The 17,852-nt window shown below is 39.8% G+C and overlaps 1 protein-coding gene across 3 annotated transcripts; it reads right to left on the reverse strand.

Moving 5' to 3' along the window:
• Window positions 1–207: 207 nt before the first annotated feature.
• On the reverse strand, window positions 208–17,409 carry stag2a (stromal antigen 2a). Of its 3 annotated transcripts, none has more exons than XM_034606313.1 (34): window positions 17,205–17,409; window positions 13,815–13,944; window positions 13,601–13,679; window positions 13,251–13,409; window positions 12,910–13,006; window positions 12,752–12,828; window positions 12,103–12,307; window positions 11,824–11,975; window positions 10,905–10,978; window positions 10,510–10,633; window positions 9,541–9,639; window positions 9,274–9,353; window positions 9,016–9,123; window positions 8,399–8,507; window positions 8,101–8,218; window positions 7,875–7,978; window positions 7,689–7,781; window positions 7,486–7,575; window positions 7,197–7,400; window positions 7,014–7,084; window positions 6,790–6,877; window positions 6,610–6,690; window positions 6,315–6,407; window positions 6,022–6,196; window positions 5,806–5,945; window positions 5,617–5,718; window positions 5,255–5,403; window positions 5,001–5,129; window positions 4,263–4,471; window positions 3,843–4,089; window positions 3,439–3,549; window positions 3,227–3,353; window positions 2,760–2,837; window positions 208–2,208 (listed from the first exon to the last, which is right to left on the reverse strand). In XM_034606313.1, the coding sequence occupies exons 2-34, from the start codon at window positions 13,856–13,858 to the stop codon at window positions 2,185–2,187; spliced, it is 3,840 nt and encodes a 1,279-aa protein (XP_034462204.1). In that variant the 5' UTR covers window positions 13,859–13,944; window positions 17,205–17,409; the 3' UTR covers window positions 208–2,184. The 3 variants fall into 3 exon arrangements, with proteins under 3 accessions (XP_034462204.1, XP_034462205.1, XP_034462206.1); XM_034606314.1 differs by lacking the exon at window positions 17,205–17,409 and adding an exon at window positions 16,368–17,028; XM_034606315.1 differs by having other exon boundaries at window positions 215–2,208; window positions 3,843–4,086.
• Window positions 17,410–17,852: the final 443 nt, after the last annotated feature.

Below are 17,852 nucleotides of genomic sequence, written 5' to 3' on the forward strand. Positions count from 1 at the left end.
AATATATATGTAGATTTAGGTAAAGGTTTTAGATTTTGAAAGAGAAACTCAAATATATTCTTTCTGTAAATCCTTCAACGTTTCAATTTGTAGTATGGATTGACAGTCTCGTTCTTTAAATCCTCACACGGACGCAGATGGTTTATTCTTTCGTGTCACATCTCCAGACATTAATACAAATCTTAAAGGATGCAATGGGCACTTGTCAATAGAATAAAAACACAAATTTAATATACACAAATTTTTAAATATGTGTAAACATACAGATGTATGCACATTTTCAGCAGTTCAATGCAAAACAGAAAAACAAAACGATTGATGTTAATTTACAGGCAATTCTAAGATGTATTTCTCATCAACATGAATATATGGTAATGTTTAAGACCATGTGATGGGTTTCTCTGGATTATAGTGAGACTGGGAGGAAATTATAAAGATTTCTTTGTAACTACAACATGGATACACTCTTCTTTTCATAAAATCAATCTGCCAACCAGGCCAACACACAGAGGTAAAGAAATATCACAACAATCCACTGAAAGACAAACAAACCAACGCACTGTATGCATACTTGCAAATTAGTAGATTAACTCTGAATAGTTACATTATATCTCTTTATGCTTTCCCTAAAATTCCAAGCAAGCAGAAACTGCAATTATAAAATGAGCACCGATTCACAATATATTACCCATTTGTAATTGTATAATATACAATTCTGATACTATAATATTTTACTAAATAACTATAAATTTATAATAATCCTATAACTCTTACACACGCAACAGTGGTACACCAATAAATTGGCTTTTTGAAAGAATCCTCTGCACACCAAACTGGAAAAATAAAACTCAAAAAACATTTCAATTCACAACCTCAACCATTTTCAAATCCTCTCTTTTAAAGGTCGCAATTATGTCATGTCTGTGTTATTGGATCTTAGATAATATACTGTGGAGAAACATGATCAAGATATACAAGAGTTTATATGTTTAAGATTGAGTCAAACTTTTATGTATGACACAGTGAATACTCCAAATAGTAAAAAATATTTTTAGATGCAGTTACTACATTTGAGCAACTGCAGTTACTTTGTCACCCATTCGTTATAGAGAGATGAAAATAAAATACAAACAGCAGGCCATATCTAAGGTAACATAATAATTTCCATTAAAAAGGATTATTTCAGCATCTATGTGAAATAACATGATTAGAAACCATTAATTTACATTTGATTGTCATTACAAAATATCTATAAATCAAAGTCATCTACAAGGTATAAAAGCAGAACACATACATTTCTAAAAAATACCATCACAAAGAAATCTGAGAATGCCATATATCATTTGTGGCAAGGCCTTTGAACAGTATGAGACGCCAGTTCACATTATACTTTACTGTGTACATGTTTCAATATATGGCTACATGCCATGCGTACAATCTACAGTTTAAAAATACACTGGATGAACACAATATCATTAATAATGTAATGCAGTCCAATTCAATAGCCCTGAAATGAATGCTGATTTTTATTGAAGCTCATGTTCAATTTCTGTTCAGAGAGGCGTTGATTGAAGCCCATGATTATCTTTAAAAAATATGGCTGTAAAATTACCATAGAGCTGAATAAACACCCCTGTGACAAAGTTCAGTGTCGTCAGTATTCAACAACAAATGAGCGCTACAAACATCATTAAGGTAGTTTAATTTCTCAGGGATATTTCATTTTTATCTAGAGGTGTTCATGAAATTGTGTTCACCCCACCTGTATATTGGCCACTATGTATTTACATCAGACAATTTTTGTCGACTGAATTAAAAAGATTAAAGGTACATGTTATTAATTTGAATTTCAATCTGTTTATTGTCCCCTCACCATTCACCTGCAATATGTCTGTACTGGCACTTTTATCAACCCAAACAGTCACCTTAGTAAAGCTAACATCAAGTCATTTTGTTAGGCAACTGAACAAAAACACAAACACTCCTCCTGCAGCGTGACAGAAGTATGGTGTGTGAAAATATCAGAATCAAATTCAAATTCAAATTCAAGCTCTCCCTCAGAGTTTTGACAAAGTTGAGGCAAACATTGGTGTCTCGCAAACCATTCAGAAAAGTCCATTTGGCTCCATCCTGACTTTCACGCATCTCCCGAGGATTTTGATGACACACTGTCCATCCTTTTTCTTAGTACATGGAGACATTGAGAACCTAACAACAAACACAAAGTATTTTTAAAAAATAGGGTTAGGGTTATATTGTGGCACTTGGATGGGGGTTTTTCAATATCAATGGCAGTTTTCATTTAGTCAATAAACAAATAGAAAAACAGCAATTGTAAGTTCCGAATTTGTTCAAAAACAGGTTAATTACAGGATTGAGAAATGTAAGATATCCCTTTTGTAATGTATATTAAAACTATTTAGGCCAACAGTGGTTTTACAGACATTTTTGCTGTTTTCTTCTCATTAGGGTGACATGGGGATCGTAGGGAGGAGAGTATTCATTTAACTTGGGTTATCCAAATGTGATCCAAGAAAGGTTGAATCAAGGGCAACTGGACTTGGATGTAGATACTTGTAGATACTTCCTGTGGTGTGAAGGGGAAACATCTACAACCAAGTCCAGTTGCCCTTCTCCAGACACATCTTGATAACTGTGAGCTCAATGACGGAGCATCTTCACACAGAAATCTAAGTGTAGTGTTTATACTGTCCTTTATTAATCAGTCACTATCATGACAAAAGGTAGAAAATCCTTACCGAATCATCCATAATGGAAGATGGATCAAAGTAATCTGGCTTCAGTTCTGTTCTTTCTCTCCTATTCTTTGATGCCGGCTGAAAAGCAAGAGGTCAGTCAGAACAATGCACCACAAAATGTTATGGAAATAAGAGGTAAAAAAGGTATTTGGAATTAATAGTTTTAAAGAAACAGTGACAAAATTACAATATATCAAATGATGCAATGAAATGCAGCAACCTTAGTCAATTTTACTCAATCACTTTTACTGATGTGCAGATTCTACTACTTAAGTTTCTTTGTATGCAGTGATCACATCATATACACTACACACACCATCGTCAATTTATTTTGTCTTTGGAAACTTTGCTGAGTTAAAATGAGTTTGCAGAGTTTGTAAGATTTATATAAATATAAATATAAGACACTGTCTGTTGGCATTCATTTTACAAAAAACATAGTTACGGTTAACATGTTTTAAAATTACCAAATCAATATCCATTGTGTCAAAATCCATGCCCTCATTGATGTCCTCCAAGCGGTCCTCAGACGACATCATCACATCCTCAACTATTGGCTCCTCATCCTCCTCCATGAGTCCGGAACCTCGACGACTGAGGAGTGCACGTACATTAGATACATAAGCGACGGAGCTTTGTTATATCAATTACTTATTTAAAAAAACAAGTGCCATCTTACACTGCTTGCTGCATGTGGTTCCTCATCTTGGTATAGTGCATGTTAACCCGCTCTTGCTGCTGACGCGCCTCAGCTTGTTGCCTCTGTGTCAACATCCAAGTGACCTGGGTACTGTGGGACAGTGGGAAGCATTTAACATGACTTGAATATGTCCATAGTTTAACCGAAAAAACCCCCAAGATATTAAAGACAGCATCAACATTTGCAAATACCAATTTCAGGGTAAGCTAAAGGAAAAGGTACAGTACAGTCGCTTTATGTGAAATATTTAAAATTTGCTAAAAGTTTGTCACCTAAACATTATGATGGGCAAAGATTGTCATTTATCCATTTGAAATTAAATCTACAACACAGTACAGTGTGTACAAAGTGAGAATAGACACTGTAGATAGAGGTTTTCTTACTTGTAGTCAATGGCAGCCTGGTGGTGAGGGTGCGGCTGCTGCTGCTGCTGGGTAGGCACATGCTGATGGGGGAGCTGCTCTGCTGGCATGGTGTATGCAGTGGTGTAGCTGTCCTCTGGCCTCATCTTCTTTGGATCCCTCAGTACAGTAGAGGCGAGGTGAGGTGAATGCATCATCACCGGCGTCTGCACGTTTTGCTCACGGTTCAGCCAGCCTGCATCACTGCTGCTGCAGCTGTTCTCTTCTGCTGGAGAAAAGAACCTCTCACTTCCTGTAATTTACTGAATGCATGCAGTGGCCATAATAATGTGTGCACTGGGCACTGGCAAGGTAGAGTAGCAATTAATGGAAGAGTTTGCGGACGAAGTTCCAAGGAGAGTAGGCATTCCAGGGACTGAGACACATTGTTGAATTGCTCACCTTCAGGCAGTTTCCTTTTGCTAGTCGTGGCTGGTTTAGACTTCTTACTTCTGATGGAGGACCCCCGACTGCTGATCCCACTGATGACAGACATGGTGTCATCGTCACCTCCAGCCTGCAGGGAGTTCCTGTAGGAGATGAGGGGCAGCCAGCAGTCCTCTCTCTGCAGAGCCATCTGGAAGGTCATGAACCGCTCCAGGTACACATGACTGCAGAAGACAGATTGAAAACAGATATAGCAATTTTAAGTGATAGTTCACTCGATGATGAAAATTCACTGATTATCCACTCACCACTATGCAGATGGGGGGGTGGGTTAAGTTGTTTTGACTCCACAAAACACTTTTGTGGGGGCATGTTCGCATCGCTACGTCCGCTAGCATTGCTACGTCTGGTAGTGGACTTTTAGGCTTAAAAACTGCTGTAATTTACGCCGTTTCGAGACGAATATGAATGTCGGGGCTTGCGGACGATTGAATGACACCACTCGAGCAGTATGGAGGCATGTTGTGTTTTTGTCTGATGTTTTATTACATCTGAAGAAGAGGTCCCTTTGGCTGCAACACTGTTTATTCCTGAGACTCCAAAAGTGTTTTGTGGGCTCAAACACTTCACCCAGCCCTCCATCGGCATAGTGGTGAGTAGATAATGAGTGCATTTTCACTTTAAGAATTCCTCGACAGCTCTGAGCTCACCACAGACATAAATCACTGCATGAATCTTGTGCCTCAGACTTACACTGTTCTCTTGTCCTGTCGCATGAGTTTGCTTGAGAACTCGCTCAGAATATCCAGAAATGCTAGATTAAGCGGCGGACCCCCCTCTCCTTGGGGACTGGGATCTTTGAAAGCAAACTCAATCCCATCCCTAGAACAAACAGGCAAATAATGAATGAACAGCTTTCCTTATTAAAAACACACACGTCATTGTAAGAGCTGAGTTGCACGCAAAGCTGTAAAACCACAAAGTCTTGGATCAGGACTGTTACTTACTTATGTAACATGGCAATAGCCTCCCTGGTCTTCAATTGATCCAAGCCAAAAGTTAACGAGAAGCGTCGGGCAAGCTCTTTAATGCCACAGAAGGCTGATGACGAGCGGTCGATGTTGAAGCCAAGTTCTGACAACATATCATTGAATAACTACCAAAAGGGAAAAAAAAGTTAGATTTCTTCACCTGTGTTTCCACAACTGAGAGGTTGAAATCTGAGACTCGATGCATTTGTGATCTGAAGTTTTAGATAAACCTAAATTTGGTAGAACTAAAGGTTTACTAATCTGCATCATCCCATTAAGAACACTAAATCAGTTGTCTTTTTAAATATTTAAGTTTCTACCTGGGACAGAAATCTTACCCTTTGAAGGCTCAGGTTGAGTGTCTTCGCACATTGTACTTTGTCGATTTGTCTCGTTTTACTCATCGTTTCTTTGATGATGTCTCCATAGTCATTGTAATACTGATGAGAGAGGGACGAACTCTTATTAAGAAGAAGTGCAGGACTGGAGGAATCTTCATAATTTCAAAAAAAAGGGTTAAAACCTACCCTCATGTACTGTTTAAATATATCTGCCCCAGTGTTCATTTCCACAACGTTGTAAATGATTAATTTACAATAGGAAGCTAGAAGGTTTCTTCGCTTGTGCAGGGCCTCGATTTTACTGGCTTCATCGTCTTGATGTCCGTCTGAAAGATGTAAAAAATATAAGACGCAGTCCGGGCCTCCAGTACCAAATTTTTGGTGCAGGTGCTTGACTCTGACCTGTGCTGTTGTTGTCATCATCCTGATCAATGAAAACATGATCCAGGATGAAGTTGAGCATCTCTGCCTGCAAAGTCGAGTCTGGGATATAGACCAGAGGCTCAAGTTGTTCCCGGCCTGACGACATCATTTGGTGACTGAAGATCAATAGCAGATCACATACTGTGGTGAAGGCCTGGAATAAACACAACAACACAGCGTTTATGACAACACTGACCAACCACATTTTCAGCTGTAGTCTGGAATTGAAGAACAACAGGAATAAAAGAACAGTCCAGTCAGCATAATCCCACCTGCTCCTTAACTGCTGTGTTGATGCTGTTTAGGTAACGCTGACACATTAAGGAGAATGCTCTCATCTGCTTTCTCAAGGTCACCATTTCTCCCTAAAAGAGGAGGAAGTTTTCAGTTAGACAGTCCTGTAAGTGAATAAAGTTTTTAAATGAACTAGTTAACAGTTGGATTGTCCCAGTATATAAGAAGAACAGTCTTCAAGGACTTTATGAGAAAAATTATAACTTTCCTGGACCAATTTAATGACAAAGAAACATATCTGTAAGACATCCAGGACCAATAATGTACAAATACCTTTAGTGAACTGCCATCTGAAACCTTTGCTAGATGCCACAGGATGATGTAATGTGTGCACTGCATTGCATGAATCACAATCTGAGGGGGCGAAAGTCGAGCAGATCAGATGAGATGTTCATTCAGTCAGATTTCATTTGTTGTTGTTACTGACGATCTCTACTGTTAAGACTTTGATACCTGTTCAGGCATATCCCCATTCTGCAGACCTGTGTTGAGTAGTCTGTAGGTGCTGGTGAAGAGATCCCACTTGGAGAGGTCATGGGCACTAGAGAGAGAGTGAAAAATCGAAAATCGAAATAGAACATATCATGTTATTACTCACACCTTCTCACATTTAAAAAGAAAACAACAAAAACTGATGACAACAAAACACAAAAGCACAATTCCACCGGTTCCTTTACTTGTGGAAAGCGGTGATCTTCTTGAGTGTAGATAGAACTTGGTAGGTGTCATCATCATCTAGTTCTTCCCCCTGACAAATAAAGAGATCCAGCCTGTGAAATCCTGGACATTCACCCTCGCCTCTGCTTCTGTGAACATCCTTTCAAACAATCAATAGCAAAGCAAAGTCTCACAGCACCCACCTCTTGCAGGAAGTCCTCCAGGAGTCTACTGAACTTGTCTACAAGCTCATCAAGAAGCTGGGAGCGGGCGATGTCCACGCGGTTAAAGATGGAGAACTCGTCATTGCAGAGATAATGGTAGGTGGTGGAGCAGGCCTCCAGGACCTCCGTCTCTGTGTGCTTATCCAACACTTCCCAGATTTGCCTCAACAAGGCATCCAAATGCTTGATGGGAACATAACATTGTTTCAGTGACACTGTATCAAATTTAAAGTTGCATAATCTAGTAAAATGCTAAAAATTGACAAACCTTCTCTAACCGGCCAGTTGTGTAGATGTCAAGATCAAAGTACTTTGGTATTTGTAGCAAATTGGTCACCTTGTCAATATCGACACAGTACTATGACAAGAACAGAGGAAGCAGGAAGGATCAATGGTCAGGAAGCACACACAGTGTCAAGTTAATATACAAGTTAACTGCGTGAGCTCCTTGGCTGCAATGCAAGTGGTCACCTTTGCCAGTAGCAGAGGCAATGCAACAGCAAACATCTCTGTGATCCGTGTCCGATCATCTAGCTGTGTTTTCTTCTCCTTTGCAGTCAGGACCTTTCTCGTGCACAAAAATACATGTTACCATCACAAAATCATTCAAGAAACAAATTTGCTCTTCTGTGTCGAGCATGACAAGCAGGCGCTCACCCTCTTCCCCGAGCCTCTGCCAACTGGAGGGTGACATTCACAAGCCTGCCGAATGGCACAGAGCATGATCTCAACCAGAGCGGTCTCCTGGCGGTCAGTCAGGGCTAAAAATCACAGACACGTTAAGTTACTGACATGTTATGTGTGTGTGAGACTTGATTTCCTTATTTCTCATACTGGAGCTGAAAATGTGAACCAGCAAGGGTCTGAGGCTGTTGTCTCTTACCCTCCTCTCCTGGTATGGGCTCATCCAGCAACAGGCTGATCATAGTCTCCCAGTCCTTCAGCAGCTCCGATCCACACTCCCATAAGCTATCCACCAAGTAGGCCCCATGTTCATGGAGCTGCAAAACATCAAATAGTTCAATGTAAACTAGTCAAATCAAAACATACTGGATCATTGTTAATTACAAGTGCAGAGATAACATTTGATTTAAAAAATGGAACACAAATAGCCATGATCAAATCCTGTCCCCATGATCACACGGTGAATATCCAGAAGTGACACACTGACGTCTGGTTACCTCGCTCTCCAAGTAGAAGAAGACAGTAGTTTTGATAAGGCTGCCATTGAGGCTCTGCCTGCCCCTCCTGGGCAATCCCTCCTCCTCTGGACCACGATGACTGAAAAGCCTTCAACCAGCACAATGCAAGACTGTTAAAAATGTCTGGTGAAGGAAGGTGGAACAAATGCTTGCAGTCCCCTTTAATAATAATAATATATATTTTATATATAGCACCTTTCCCACATAAAATAGAGCTCAAAGTCCTTTGGTGATGTGTGAAATGATTTGGATTTTCCTGTTCTCCCAGACTTAATCTATTAATCGCATGTAGTTAGATACTCTGTTGAAAGGGATCATCTCTTATGGTGGATTCAACATGTGTAGAGTTTTTGCTTTGATTTAATCTAATGTGTTTTGCAGTTAACTAGGCTACACAGCAACATATCACTTTGTACTTTTGTTTTTGCAATGAAATGAGATCACTCCTGCAAAAAGCCATCTTCCAAGCCAAGCGAGGGAAGGAAGGGTAGTAGACCTGAAATGTTCCTTGTCACTAAACTCATGTTATGTGTTGGAAAGTCAAATTCACTTACATCAACAGTTGGGTTGCACAGTTTTAAAAATAAAACACTTACTTCTTAAAGAGAAATTCTCCTGCTGAAATAGCGATGGGTCGATGTGCTGAGTAAACCAGGTGATAGACACTCTCACAGTCCTCTGCTGTCAGAACCTCGTCACTACTCCTGTTAGTTGAGATGAGCACTTTCTTAGTGATTAAGGCAAGTGTAATGAATGAAAATGAAAAGATGACACGTCTGAGCAGTAATTTTGTTCCAAAATATATCAGATTCAATGCAGAATGTTTCCATTCAAGAGGAAAGCCGGTTACTCACTGTAAGACAAGTGTCAGAAGTTTAATGGCTTGCACTGCGACATCATACTCCTTATCCAGAGTCATAGACACAATGCGGTCCTGCGAATGACAGTGGGATCGTGTCTCATTCATATCATGGATGGGTATAATGAAGTTAAAATTAGGACGTTATTCTTTATGTATCTACGTATAAAGAATGAACATATGAAAATCCTGTAAATCTTCTACTTTAAAATAATGTATGAGAAGTACTGAAGTACTGAAGTGATGCAATTTGCTGGTTCACCTTGAAGCGACTCGTGAAGAGCTCCAGTCGAAGACCGAGCTCTCGGTTGTAGAAGAGGCCTTGCAGGGCGGTCAGGCACTTCAGTCGCACCTCACCTTGCTGTCATCACAGTAGAAATACAGATAATAGTTATCATATCGATATAAATTAGGTTGTTTTGACCCAGTCTGATGTGTCAAATGTCATTGTGTGTGTGTGGTGTATGAGCAAGCGAAAGAGAGGTAGAGAGAGGATTTAAGAGAGTCTGACAGAATCTTGTGGAGCTGTGAAGAAAGATTTGACCAATTTAATGAAAGTATCATTAAATGATACTTTCATGGTGATCAGTGTTGATATTGTGATGGTGGTTACAAACAAATCAGCGAGAAGAGATAAAATATGTTCAATCCGTAGTGAAACTGCAGCAGGTCAGAGGACGTCAGCTGCGTAGGTCCTTCATATGTGGGCCAGGACGGATTTGAGCCTAGACCACCTCTGAATGTGCTCTGGCGTGATTGGATCGCTATCCGACCCGAGTGTGTTCACACCTATACTTTAAACTGTCCGCTTGTGATCGGATCACAAGAAACAGATCTTAATACCAGGTGTGTACGGGGCCTGATAGTGTCGGATATTTTGAATGTAACAGAGGTTCGAAGTTGGTCTAAATTAATGCAAAGACATTTTGTCATGTTTTTGAATCAATTCATCAGCTTTTTTAAGTGAGCTTATGAAAACCTTACACAAACTTCCAGCACATACAAATCAAGGAGCGTAATGACATTTCCTGTAACACTGTTTCTGTAATTGCATTTAGAAAAACCATAGAATTATATTAAAGATCCCTTGAGGACCCATATCTCAGAAATATAACTACCGGCTTGAAATCAGAAAAAAAAAAAAATCAAGCCCTTATAAGTCATACAACAAAGAATTCTTGTCGCTTGAATCCGTTTTATAAAACAACCCAGGTGCTCTGTGTTGGCTCACCTTGTCATGCATTGTCCAGCCAACATACTTCAGGTAACTATCGTTGAGGAAGGCGTCACTGTACAGCTTCATCCACACTCCAATCTCCTCGATACAAATAGCTCGAATTTCAGCTATAGCATCACTGGCAAACGAAAGAGAACAGATGAGAATTTAGCCAATAGGTGTATAATGTTGCAGCATGTAAACAGAACAGTTCGGGAAGTGTTACATTTCAAAATTAGAACAAAAAAATGCATGTGCACTTATTGTGCTGTTGACATTAAATTCCCACTAGAGGGCGCCAAACAGCTGAAAATGAACATTGCACATTGCCTGTGTTGTTTGATGCCAACTCAGTGAGATCTCAGTCATCAGAATGTATGTACAGTAAATAATATGAAGAATCCACTCACCGATATCTGTGAACAAACACTCCTTTGAAAATTGCATTCATCATGTTTTCAATGTCATCTTGATTTTCTTGAAGCTGAAATAAAAACACAAAGTGAATGTTTTTGAAATTATTTGCATCAATATCTCAAAAAACAAAATCCCCCCCCCAAAACTGCACTCTTCAATCTCCAAACACAAACACTTGAAGTTGAAGTGTTTGAGTCCACAAAACACTTTTGGGGTTTCAGGGTAAACAGTGTAGCCGATAAGTGACCTATCTTCAGGCGTAATAAAACAACACAAAAACCATAACATGCCTCCATACTGCTCGTAGACTAAAAACATGGTGTAAATGAGGCCGTTTCGAGTCGAATATGAATGTCGGGGCTTGCGGACACTTGGATGACACCACAGGAGCAGCATGGAGGCATGTTGTGTTTTTGTCTAACAAAGTGTACCCCTGAGACTCCAGAAGTGTTTTGTGGACTCAAACACTTCACCCACCCCCCCTTCGACATAGGGGTGAGTGAATTTTCATTTTTGGATGAACTATCCCTTTAACAACTACTGGAGTAAATACATCTTGACTGTTAAATTAAACTAAATTAAGTCGAATTAAGAAGTTATTATTTCAGGTCAAATGTCAAATGTTTTTCATAGATAATTAACTTTTTTTACATGACTACAAGTCTGGACAAATTGAGAATTACATTCATACCTAATGGTGCTTTCAGACCAAATGCATTTTTCACGCAGTGTCATTACATACAAAGTCAATTAAAAGGCACAAATAACCACACATTTGCAATCGCAATCTGCATTGGTGCAAGTTAAAACACTTTCATGACTCTGTGCTGCTGTAAGCTTTCAGTACCAGGAACAAGTATTTGGAGACAAAGAGTGGTTGCAAGTGTTAAGACAATTCGTTTTTCTTCTCACCTCTTTACGCTTCTGTAACAGGAGCTCCAGCCTATCATTGGCCCGTTTTGCGATGACTTTGTTCCTCTCCGCCTCGTACTGTCTTTGGGTGTTGTCCATGTTGATGCTCAGGTTCAGAGCAACGTTCACCAAGGCTGTCATCAACTTCATGGCTGCCAAAGACGACAAAAATCAGAGACACTCCTGAAGGAACAACAGCTTCCTGACAATAGCAGCATAAACATGCAGAAAGGCAAAGGGCAGAAATGCACAATATCAGAGTGCACGTTAAAAACTGACCTGCGAGTGTGCTTGTATGTCTAAAGGCCCGAACTTGTGAGTCAGACAGGCCAGTGAGCAGCGAGATGACTGTGTCCATCATATACTCATCATAGATGATGCTGTACTGACACTGACGCACCAGAACTGCGATGAAATCATAGAAACTTATCCTGAACTTCTTCCATTGTGGCCCTGACATAGTTAAAGGATAGTCCCCACTGTCCTGTTTGATGAGAGCAGAGAGATGATCAGATTCAGGTCGGAAGTGTTACATTCGTTTTACACCATGTTCACTTCCCATTTACATCTGTCCAATTTGAACCAAAAAGGTATTTAAATATAAATAATTTACCTCAGTTTTATACAATATCAACACAAAAAAGCGCACACAAGTAGGTGGCGATAATTGTCAAAATCAATGATCCTTTAAATACCAGAGAAGAACACTGTGTCCAAGTTATATTGGGCGAGGCAGATGTCGGTGAATTCCGGTAGTGTGGTGCAGTAATGCCAGATTTAGCTGCAAGCTTGTAATTGGAACTAGCAGTGCTAACCAAATGTAGAGAAACCGAAAGGTTGGGAACGTAAGGGGAAATATCTGTTCGAAAAAATATCTGCGGTAGTGCAGACAAGTTCTTAAATAAAAAATAAAAACAGCCTACATCACCTCATCAAACTCCTCTGTCATTTTTCGAATGATCTCTGAGTTCTGCATATGTCTGAACATCTCTCCACTCACAGCACCTACAGGAAGAATCACACAATGTCAGTAAAATCCTGAATATTAAACTACTTTCAGACACCTGACACTGGTCCGACACTTACCTCTACAGCCAGAGCACTGAATGAAGAAGTTGATTAAGTCCAAGAGTGCAACGTCCCTGTCCTGTTTGTATGCCTCAATCCAGTCATCAACAACGGACTAGAAAAGAAAAATGACCAAGATAATTTATTTATGCATCAACTCCGCACAACATTTGGGATATAAATCATCTTAGAGAAGATGACGTTACACTGCAAAGAGCTAATCAATATCCCAATAATTTAAGACACATCTACCACACCAGTCAAAAATATTTTCTGAGGTACAAAACAATAGTAAAAAAGATGTGGGGACACAAAACAAGTAAAACAATCCTTTCACTATACTACAAGGGTGCACCCACCTGTGTGGCACTCTTCCCCATTTTGACCACCTCGAACAGGGACATATTCTCCATTCCGTTCTCCTGATGATGGCCATTCACCCGGCCAAGACCAGGGGCCCTCCCGGCTCCCCCACCTTTGGCCTTGTCTCCCGGTGCCTTCCTGCCTTTCTTAGCTGCCTGTTGAGAAGAAAGATATTCGATGGAAGAGATATTGTGCTATTACATTCCGTGTGTGCCAACTGAATACCTTATCCTTAGTGGGGAACTTAAATTCTGCCACAGTGTAAAGACAACCATATTATCTTTATTTACACATGGATTGTTATGGAAAAGGCATAAATGAAGACAGACGGTTTGAATAAACTTACTGTGCCCTTTGCTGCCTTTGCATGTTTGCCATCAGGATCCTCAAAGTCAGTATCTGAAGACAACTGAGATTCTGCCTCTCTGTGAACACAAAGTCAATTACACCTCAAAAATAACTTACGTTTCAGAGGATAGGAAACAAATGCAAAAGAAGCATTCGAATAAGAAAATCAATGACTTTCATTTGATGATAGATGTCAGCGATCCACTACTTACTGAGGAAACTGAAATTCTGTGTGCAAATCCTGCGCTGCTATCATTTCTTTAACATTTTTTGGATCTGCTGGTGGAGGAGGTGCCTCTTCTGCTCTGGACTCCAAACACGATGGTATCTCTACAACTGCACCTGGAAAATAAGACAAATCGGAAGAGTGCATTCATTAAAGACTACACTGACACGAGCTGCAATGAGTCACAATCAAATCAAAGAAGGTCTTCATCAAGGCTCAGTTTCAAGAGCCTGTGTAATCTCCACAAAGGGAGAAGACAACAGGTCTATTTCTTATATCAGACATCAGGTCCTAATATGCACCAGCTTGCTTTAAACGCCTCAGTGATATGAAGCCTGTCGAGAGGAAGACAATGCAGAGATATTATATTACAGCTTGTTAGATTCATGTGCATGTAGAAAACAATGTCCGTGCAGGTGACGAATTTCTCTCAGTGTGGCAGTAAATGTGAATATTTGCTCACAAGCTCACCGCTTTTTGACATTATCCCTTCATTGTAACTATTTAGGTGTTTATTCTCAGGGTTGAAGAGACAGTTTCCTCGCTCATAAAACATTTGCAGACCGCCAAAATAGCACGGATGTAAATAATACAAATAACTGCCGGCTGAATTCCAGTCCTGGTATTGTGCATGTTAGCCTCTGTTATACTCTCACTGATACTTGGATACTAGAACACAACGGAGCCATTGTTTATGTTATTGGTAAAACTGCTTGTCCAGTGATGTGTAAATGTCTGATGTGAAAAGGGCCTATGCACAGAAAAATTAAGTTGAGTACTCATTAAAGTCCAAAACCATTAATAAATTGATGTTCTCAGCGTAATGTTGAGATTTAATGCTTTTCTCCGTTTTAGACAAATTGGCAAAACAAAGCATCACTCTGAAGATATCACCCTGGGGTCTGGGAAAATGTGAGGCAATATTCTACTACATTCTTTACAGAAAACAATTACTTGATTAATCTCAAGTGAATAACTGCAGATGGAGCCCTGCTTTATTCCCACAGAATGGTCAGAGCTCCTCTATAACATTATAGAGGATTAATGGAGATGTTTCCTGGATCACTCATTCACTTCCACTCAACTTTTTTACAGAGAACTCTGCTGCTTCTATCTCGCACTGTGCAGACAATTCTGAGCTTGGAAATCGATTATTTATGACGCCCACACTGCACATCTTAAATTAAAGATAAAACATTTGATTTATACTTTCCCTGAATCACAGAATAATAGCTTTCGATGGCAATTTACTTGGTGCTGAAATAATTAAATAAACATGATGATTGATGTGATTTTTGCCAGCTGAATAACAGTTTGTCATTCATTAAATACAAATGAGAACTAGTAGGTAATGCATCACATTTAGGGAAATGTGCATGTTTATCTTCATTTCATATCGTTGCTAATTAGAGAAAGAGAAAATATGCGTTGAGTCGTAAGAGATTATGAGGATCCAGCAGAGCTGAAAAAGCAAAAAGTTACAGTGAGTGGTGGAGTCACATTATTATTTCTTTAACGATTTTTGCTCCAGAGTGAAGGTTGTGGTTGGAAACTCTTCTCATTAGTAAAGAATGACAACAGTTAACAACCAGCACATTTTTTCACTAATCTGAAGTAAATCAACTGTGTTATACCTCCTCACTGTACTTGCACAATGCATAAGCACTATGTCGATATATATTGGACTTTTGCTATATTGCAATTTATGAAAATTATATTGCAAAACTTTAGGGCCCGAAGATATGGCCAAATATTTTAAAGATAAAAATGTTCAGAGTGGATAACAAATAATTATCATGACAAATGTCACATTACTATTTATTTTAGGTTTAAAGACTGATTTTTGCTGCTAAGTGAAGGTTGTTGTTTGAAACTCTTCTTTATTGACAGAGAATGACAAACAGTTGACAAAGATCCACACATTTAAAAAATCTGAGGTAGATCAATTTTGCGCTATACCTCCTCACTTAACTCACACGATATTATTATTTTGTGTCATTTTTGTACTATTATAATTAGTATTATACATTGGACTTTTGTTGTATTGCTATTAATGAACATTACATTGCAAAATATTAGCACTGGGTGACCTGAGGTAGATTGTAAAGTATTGTTGTTAGGTATTCTTCCTCACTGTACTTGATATAGATGTATATATATATATATATTTAATCTTTGTTATATTGCAATTTATCACAATTCCAATAATAATTATTGATATTGTTTAATTGCCCAGCCCTAGTACAGATACTGTACGGTGGCACTATAATTGTTTAATCAAGTTGATTTTCATATAAGGACAATAAGGGAGTTTTGGTAGTTGGGCAGTGGAAATTTTTAATCTTTCTTCCATCCTTTTTTTGTGAAGGGAATTGCCCATAGACTGTATATACAGAGGAATTGCGACATAGAGAATTGGGGATATCAGGATGGTGATATTGTGTAGTGTTACACGTGGTGGCCACACACACACACACACACACACACACACACACAGGTGGTGTGTTTGATCCTGTCTCACTGTTAGATCTGAACTGACCTCTTGACCCGGAGCTGGAGACAAACTGTACAGAGGAAGACAGACAGGTGGTCTGTACTTTACCAGGCGGTTGTGTGACAGACGCACTGAAGCACCGACACTAAATCGACTACTCATTTCTTGCTGACTGACACAAACAGACATTTAAACCCTGACTCCAGGATGTACTGTAAATGTGACGCGGTTGTCCTGTGACCGTAAAGGCTCCTGCGTACTCCGTCAATGTAACCATCAGATTTTTACTTTTGTAGTGTCCTCACAAGTATGTATAACTGGCCGATGTAATCATAAACTCGAACATAACTTCTGATGTGAAACAATTCGACCCCTAAACCGTTGTGGCCAGTGCAGTTGTATACTTCCGAACTCCAAACAGCACCACAGATGTTCCCCGGGCTGCCACAGAGTCCCGTCCGCTCCTCGTCTCTGCTACGACGGCCGAGCAGCTCCCAGGCTAATGCTAATCTCACGGTGATGTGACGTTAGCCGATAGGTTATCTAGCCGCTAGAACGCGCCGTCGTTCGCGTCTTAATTTGTAACGAGCTGCTAACTTTTGAGATTTCGATCCACGTTGAGATTTCGATACAATCACAGCATCGGTTTCGTCGCTAGCATGACTAGCATTGCTATTAGCTGCGGTTGGCTAACAACACCACTGCTTCTCCCAACCTGGAAGCTTTAATTTACTCGGGTGTGGGGGGGGTGGGGGAAGTGGCATTTCTGTGTGAAGGACTCCTGTTGACAGAGCTGTGTAGCCGAGCAGCTAGCACAGCAGCATCAATGACAAACTCCCTGGACGTTAACATTCGCTAGCTATCCGCCATTTTACAACTTACCTTGTTTTAAATCAAAGACGGACTAAAAGCAAATATTCCAAACGTTGCGGACTTTGCAAGGATGCTCTCATCAGTGTCCTGCACAAACTGTCATTTCCCAAACCTCAGAAACTGGTTTAATGTGCTAGTTAGCGTAAGGAGGCTCCTTGGTGGCTAACATAGCAAGGTACACTTTGTATTTGCGTTGTTATGAATGCAGCACACACCACCTGTCGGCGGCCCCGAGAACTGCTGGTCAGAGGGGCCATATCACATCCTGTCCGTCCCTCTCACTATACACACACACACTATACTCACACTTACTATACATATACTACACACACCACACTCTCACTATACACATACACACACTATACATATGCTACACACCACACTCTCACTATACACACACACACACACACTCACTATACATATACTACACACCACACTCTCACTATACACACACACACACACTACATATACTACACACCACACTCTCACTATACATACACACACTCACTATACATACACCACACACACTATACACACACTCACTATACATATACTACACACACTCTCACTATACACATACTCACTCTCACTGTACACACACTGTATGTGGAAAATTAACACCAAGCTTTCACAGTGTTTGACTCACTATGTTGGATT

This window comes from Hippoglossus hippoglossus, chromosome 14 (genome assembly GCF_009819705.1).
Source record: "Hippoglossus hippoglossus isolate fHipHip1 chromosome 14, fHipHip1.pri, whole genome shotgun sequence".
In the NCBI taxonomy this organism is placed as follows: Eukaryota; Metazoa; Chordata; class Actinopteri; order Pleuronectiformes; family Pleuronectidae; genus Hippoglossus; species Hippoglossus hippoglossus.